This window comes from Frankliniella occidentalis, unplaced genomic scaffold (assembly GCF_000697945.3).
Source record: "Frankliniella occidentalis isolate FOCC.00 unplaced genomic scaffold, Focc_3.1 Scaffold47, whole genome shotgun sequence".
Classification (NCBI taxonomy): Eukaryota; Metazoa; Arthropoda; class Insecta; order Thysanoptera; family Thripidae; genus Frankliniella; species Frankliniella occidentalis.
The window spans coordinates 761,369-767,779 of NW_026267177.1; the positions used below are offsets into that span (position 1 = coordinate 761,369).

Sequence of the window (6,411 nt, forward strand, 5' to 3'; positions counted from 1 at the left end):
ATTTTTTTATTGTTAAAATTAAAATAACGTAATGAATGAGTAAATTTGAAATTAGAAATGCAAATTTGAGAAACCTAACCAAAAAGGTACCTTTGTAATTGAAAACAAATATCAACAATGAATGAAAATAAACTGACTTAGGCAACCAATATCCGAGATCTAAGATAATAGAAATTTTCAATGAGATAACCGTGTAATAGACCGTGAATCAAGGTCAGGGTCAGTAGTGGTGGGCAGATACAGATGCAGCTAGCTGCATTAGATGAGGGGGGGATGAAGTTATGGAGTTCTTATCCTCAACAATTATCATGAAAGAGACAGGTCATTGACCGTCTATGAATCACAACGATAGTACAGCACACCTCACTGAAAATGGATGAGACCAAAGCCGGCAATGGAGTTAAATTAACTGGATGCAACTCTAACGTCAGGAAACATGGTGCAGAGCAGACGACACTTTAAGTACGTCATCGATCAGCAAGTAAAGTGTCGAGCTGGAGGACGCTCTGGATGAGAGTGGCACCCCATCACTATGAACGAAATAAGAACAGTGCACTCGATTCAGCGGACCGCCCCTGCCGTGCACCCCCAACACTAGCCGGTCGTTGCCGAGAAACATCTCCCACCCGCCATCGGACCCACCTTTGATTGTCTCCAGCCGGACTACGCGCCTGCGGACTGGCGGGCTGGAGCAGCATCCGTGACTAACGGACTGTGTGACGTGCGGGCTAGGCACAGGTTCTGGCCAACGAGCTGCGGCCGAGAGAGGTGAGTATCACAAAATATTGAGCGTGAGGTGACAGGACGGGGCGAAGGGGGTGAGTGTGCGTGCGTCCCGTACGTGCCAAGGGACTGTCAGCTGGCTGCTGGCAGCAAGAAGGCTGGGCGGCTACTGCTCCAAACAAAACGTTGGCGTTAAAACCACCCCCAGGACAGCCAACCATCGGGGCGGCAGCGGCACGTACCTCCATGGTAACGAGAGTGTGGACAGCGGCAGGGACCAGGGCCACGCATTGACAGCCGACCCGGCTGCGGACTGACAAGCCCAAACTCGCCGAACTCCAGCCGCGGCGATCGCCCCGCCCGCTTGCCGTATTGATCTGCCGGTTGGCCGCACCGGTCACTGCGCCGGCGACGTCATCGGTCGGCCTACGTCACACCGGGTGATGTGGTGAAGTGATGCTGGTTGCGTGGTACACCGGCGCCAGAGTGACGTTTCCTCCCCTACCCCCCACCCCCATTCCCTTCAGCTGCCGCACCAGCTGATGGATTACCAGGACTTCCACGATCCATCATTGCAAGGCTGATAAGGGTCGATGATGGTCAATGATTCACGGGACGAGCCCCTCAGCCAGCACATTTCCCGTTCACCAATTAAAACAGGGTGGATACCACATCGATACAAAGTGTAGTACCCTGGGGGTGGGCGCGGCCTGGCATGCATGCGCACGACAGGCCCCGACGGCCAATCATGCTACCCCTTTTCCTTCACTGAGGGTAAAATCACATTGGCGAGATCAATGGCCGTCCACAGTGTGGTGGACTTTTACCTCTACAGGGCTTCTTCGCCACGGCTTGCCTCACTGACACTGCGTGAGCCCGCTGCGCGAGGCTGGGCTGCTCTGAGAACTTCTGTAACTGACGTGTGGGACATTGAGGCGGAGAGGACAATGAGGCGTCGTGTTGCGCAATCCCCCCTCTCTCTGACACGCGCCTATTAACAAGTTGGCCCATTCTGGCTGGCCCGGGCTCTCGCCCCATCCCCATGGGTCATTCCCTTCGGGACTTTGACTTGAACAAACTCCTCTGGCGGTATGGGTAAATAGAGATGTATGATCACTCCAAAACGGATGTTCCCATCCAGTTGAGTCTGAAAAGTGGCCAGACTCACCGTATTATGGCACAACTCGCCGGACGTCCGGTCCGACTGCAAAACAACCAGACTACTGCTAGTGTCTGCACGAGCATGGAGTCTGTCGAGGTGTGGAGTATCTACCCTCGTCAATGAACGCCGCCTCTTGATTAGCCACGTAACTGAAGATCAAAAATGAAATTGTTTAGAATGAATTGGCCTGATGTGGCTGATGCAGGAAAAAGTAAGATACAAGTAAAAGTTCTGTTTTAAATACAGTAATTCATTTCAAAGTCTTAAAAAGTCTACAGCAAGATTAATTTTGCAAGATTAGTTACAACTTTCTGTCTCACTTTCATGACAGTTACAAAATACATTGAAATTTCACAAATGGTAACTCTCCCTTTTACAATTTTGTACTGGAAGGCATATATAAGTATTGACAACCTAAACCTTCTTTTTCTTCTGCAAGCCTCCACCAAGTAAGTGTGCAACCGTTTTCTTCTTTAGCTCCCCTTTGTTAATTTTCTTTTTCTAGAAATTGTGAACAGAAAATGAATTAGTACACATTATCACATATTGTAATATTTTTCAAAGTTATAACACAACATACCTTTTTCTTTATGTCCTCAACAGTTTGGCCCTGGAATCTAGATTTCTTTCCAGCTTTAGGTAATGTGGCGACAGTTTTAGTTTCACCTTGATCTATTTCATTTTCAAACTTTGTTTTTTTTCCAGCTTTTGGTAGGGTTGCACTGTCAGCCTTTTCCATTTTAGAGGCTTCACTGGAATCATCATTCTTCTTTTTCTTAACAATACCAAGCAATTTCTCCCCCTCTCTGCGCAGCTTTCGTTTTTCTTTTTTCTGTAATCTTACTTCATCTTTCAACTTTTGTTTCTGTTTAGTTTTCTCATCTAGAGGCTTAGCTCCTTTATGCCGTAGAGCTTGATCAGAAGATTTATCTAAGGATGGCTTTGAATTAGGTTTATGACGCCTGACTGCTAGCTTACGTTTCTTTATTGTCTCTCCATCTAATTGGAGAGCCAGTTCAGCAGCATCTGCATCCTGTTAAAAGAAAAATTGTAGAGCTCATACACTTGGGAAGAAGTTTGAATGTAGAGGGCTAACTTACTTCAAAATTCACAAATGCTATTCCTTTGGAGACAGCGGTAACAGGATCTCTGACAATGCGAACACTTTCAATTGCACCACACTTGGAAAATAAATCCCATAAGTCTTCTTCCTCTGCAGCTGAAATGAAAATTACATTATAAGAGCTATGTATTAAGATAGGAAGACTGTAACATACAATATACTTATATACAAAAATCAACTAATATTCTGTCTACTTACAAAAGGCAACGTTGCCAATAAATACACATTTTTTAGGATCAAATTCCTTTTTAGCTGCATTTCCAGCCATGTCAACACGAAGATGGTGGTCATGATAAACCGCACCATTGGCCTCTTTAGCGTGAATTGCTTCACTCTCTGATTTGAATACCACAAACGCACAGATGCTTGAACGTTCAGGGTGAAATTCATGCTTGATTACCGCAACCTACGCAGAATAAAAACAACCGTGAATTAAAACTAGAATTGCAGGTGATAAAATTTCAAACAAGCAAGTATTACCTTTTTGGACATACGGGGGTCTTTAAGGGGAGCACATCGAAATCGGATTGATTCAACATTTCCATAACTAGAGAAGAATTTTATAAGTTTCTTCTTCTTTGCATGCGCATAAGGAATATTCCCAACAAATATGGTTCGTGCTTCTCTTTCAGGTTCATCCACATGTTTCTTTGTATTTTTTTTCAAGTGGATTCGTCTTGCTGCATTGCGAGAAAACGTATCTGGTAGAGCTTCAACACCATCAACCACTGTTGCTTCATCACTAGTTTTGAGGAAGGTTAAATTTTTCATTAGATAGGGAAATAATTAATATTACAGAACTGCAGGAAACATTTCCCGATGAGAACAATTGTATACCTTTCAGGAATATGTTTCCAGGACTTTGCTACAGTTTTTACACTATCATCACCTGCAATGTCAGGTTTGGTTTTTCGCGAAAAGGGACTTGCTATCTTTTCCTTTAACTTTCTACCCTTTTCTCTGAAAGTGGAGGTACCTGCAGAGAAGAAATCTTATAGATATTAGATAATTTTCTAACAACGAGAAGCGTAAAAAATTAGCTGCCTACGTTGAGATAGTCCACATTACCTTTGGACTTGGGCTTTAGCTGGCTTTCATGACTAAAATAAAACAAAAATTAAAGGTATAATAATATTTTTTAAAGAATTATTTTCTACTTAAAGTCATGCTATACCTATTTCTCGAAGCACGATTGTTGAGTGTCACTTTCTCATACACTATTTTGGTTCCAGAATTACTGTCAGCATTGCCCGATATCAAATTTCCAAGACTTCCAACTTGATATTCAGTCATAATGAATCAATGAGTCCGGTATTTGTCTGTCAGGACTATTTCAGGCTGGAGAACAGTATCAAGTCCACAGTAAACAGAAGAACATAACCTGTATACGCAGAACAAAACTGTTAACAACTCTCAAGAAACGTATGATGCAGCAAGTAATACAGGGGCCCGAGCCCAGGCCTGTAAACAAACTCACTTTTTAAAACATTCTGGTCGTCCTCCTTCGAATATTACGTGCTGAGAGACCTATCAAACAACCGTGCGCTAGCAACACATGTGGTGGGCTGGCGGGGCGGCGACAACAGGACGGAGTACGCCGCCATCTAGCGGCGACGACTGCAACTGAAGACGCGGCAGATATGAGCAGTCTCGGCGTCTCGGCCTTAGGGTCTAGGAGGTGATCTCGGCGACCCGACCGGCCTTAACTTCGGTTTCCCACTTAATATATTAGCCAGTATCAGTAAGTAAGGTAAAGGGGAATAAAAAGTACCATAACGGCAACCATTATAAAGTGACTTTTTATTAGTTGATTATATGTCAAAACTACGCTCGTCGCTCCAATTGCAGCATTACCCCGGACTTTGTGGTCAGAACAACCTGTAGATCGAGGTCGAGCTTGGAGTCCGATGAGCTGGAAAGGAACCGGTAGGAACGAAGTATACGCGCCAGAGTTGCCTTCATGGACATCATTGCGAAGCGCTGGCCTAAAGATAAAACCGATGAAACATTTTGGGTGTAAGATTGCAGACAACTATTCGCCGTGTACCAGCGGCCCCCTCAGAAATTAGTATTACAGGTGCTCGGGTGAGCTCACCACTCACCTATGCAGTTTCTGTATCCTGCACTGAATGGGATGTATGCAAAATTGTGACGCCGGTGGTCTTCGCTCTCGCTACCGGCGACAAAACGATCGGGGTTGAATGTGGAGGGATCCTTAAAATTCTTCTCGTCGTGGTGTGCCATAATCGCGTTGATCATGATGGATGAACCAGCGGGGATCGTGTATCCGCCTGAAAATACCGTGGTCTATAGGTTCCACCACACGTGAACGTTCTCCAAGGCCCCCAAAAGGTGTCCCCTAGCCGACTGATTCCGAAGAACCCTCTCCTATACCTTCCGTATAGATCCGTCCTTGTCGCACTCATAGGGCAGCGCCCCTGGAGGTCTCTTCGGAATCAGTCTGCGGGTGGCGCAAGGAAACGTTGGGCTCTTTTTGGCTTTCCGGCACATGGCGTCGAGTAAAAAATGGGCGTTGAATCGACATCCTAGTTTAAAAATGAATTTCTCACTGACGCGGGCGACGTACCCGCACCCCATGTTGGCCGATGATAGCGCCTGCAACGCGCTGGGTAGGCCGACCCGCCGAGCAGCTCAGCGGAGCCGGTGGCCCGCCCTGGGCCGCCTCGCTGCGGGAGCTCTCAAGGAGCGGGCGACCGGAACGCTCGGCGGCAAACGTTACCCAATGAACGTTCCCTCGCATCTATTTGGGGGACATTCCCTTTAGGGAACGCTTGGCGCTCAGCCCGGGCTCGTGCACATCCCGGTGCCTCCCCGGCGCTCAGAGAGGGCGGGCCGCCGGCTCTTCACGGCTGCTTGGCGGGGGGGCCTACTCAGCCAGTCGCAGGCGCTAACGGATTGGCGTCGCCCAAGCCTTCAGAACTGCGGAACTAGAGGAACTTAATTACTTCGGCATGGTGCGCACTCTTTGGGCGATGACGGAAGCCCAACGTTTCCTTCTGTCCCATGCGGGTGACTTTCATCAGGCACCTTTATTCCGAAGGGCGGTAGGTTACAGCGGAGCCCTTCTCGCCCACTCCGTTACTTATATGAACCTACTGGGAAGTGTGTACTCTTCCTTGCAATCTCTAAAAAAGCACGGTACGCTGGGGTAGAGGCGTAGAGACTCCTTGATCACGGCATCGAGGAACTTCAATTCGGCGAGCTGCGCAGACGTTAAGTCCGTGTCGGAACCCGTCACGAGAAGGATCTCCTGTGCGACACGCTCCTGCACCTCAGGGTGCTGGGACATCAGGTACAGCGTAAAGCACACTGATGTCATGGTCGTGTCGTGACCCTGGCCAAACGAATTCACAAGTGTGCATAGCGTCGAACAATTATGTTT

At 47.2% G+C, this 6,411-nt stretch overlaps 3 protein-coding genes across 11 annotated transcripts in view; all 3 read right to left on the minus strand.

Moving 5' to 3' along the window:
* Nucleotides 1–1,806, minus strand: part of LOC113207902 (choline-phosphate cytidylyltransferase A-like) — a 16,640-nt gene extending 14,834 nt beyond the window's left edge. The window contains exons 1-2 of one of the 7 annotated variants that reach the window (XM_052267210.1): nt 1,551–1,806; nt 643–753 (exon numbers count right to left, since the gene is read on the minus strand). In XM_052267210.1, coding sequence (XP_052123170.1) covers nt 643–753; nt 1,551–1,767 — 328 coding nt within the window. In that variant the 5' untranslated portion in view covers nt 1,768–1,806. Of the gene's footprint in view, nt 1–362; nt 608–642; nt 893–965; nt 1,209–1,550 lie in introns of those variants that run through there. The other 6 variants (XM_052267212.1, XM_052267214.1, XM_052267213.1 and 3 more) reach the window with 6 other exon arrangements.
* Nucleotides 1,807–2,114: 308 nt separating this feature from the next.
* The window catches only part of LOC113207844 (RNA-binding protein 34), a 13,652-nt gene continuing 9,355 nt past the window's right edge, over nt 2,115–6,411 (minus strand). Inside the window, exons 1-9 of one of the 3 annotated variants that reach the window (XM_052267215.1) lie at nt 4,486–4,641; nt 4,183–4,389; nt 4,077–4,108; nt 3,846–3,984; nt 3,489–3,750; nt 3,207–3,414; nt 2,986–3,104; nt 2,466–2,918; nt 2,115–2,386 (exon numbers count right to left, since the gene is read on the minus strand). In XM_052267215.1, coding sequence (XP_052123175.1) covers nt 2,300–2,386; nt 2,466–2,918; nt 2,986–3,104; nt 3,207–3,414; nt 3,489–3,750; nt 3,846–3,984; nt 4,077–4,108; nt 4,183–4,301 — 1,419 coding nt within the window. In that variant the 5' untranslated portion in view covers nt 4,302–4,389; nt 4,486–4,641 and the 3' untranslated portion in view covers nt 2,115–2,299. Of the gene's footprint in view, nt 2,387–2,465; nt 2,919–2,985; nt 3,105–3,206; nt 3,415–3,488; nt 3,751–3,845; nt 3,985–4,076; nt 4,109–4,182; nt 4,409–4,485; nt 4,642–6,411 lie in introns of those variants that run through there. The other 2 variants (XM_052267216.1, XM_052267217.1) reach the window with 2 other exon arrangements.
* LOC113207900 (cytochrome P450 4C1) overlaps nt 4,789–6,411 on the minus strand; it is a gene marked incomplete at its 5' end in the record, with an annotated part of 10,631 nt that continues 9,008 nt past the window's right edge. The window contains 3 exon segments of the mRNA XM_052267209.1: nt 4,789–4,993; nt 5,111–5,299; nt 6,126–6,363. Coding sequence (XP_052123169.1) covers nt 4,833–4,993; nt 5,111–5,299; nt 6,126–6,363 — 588 coding nt within the window.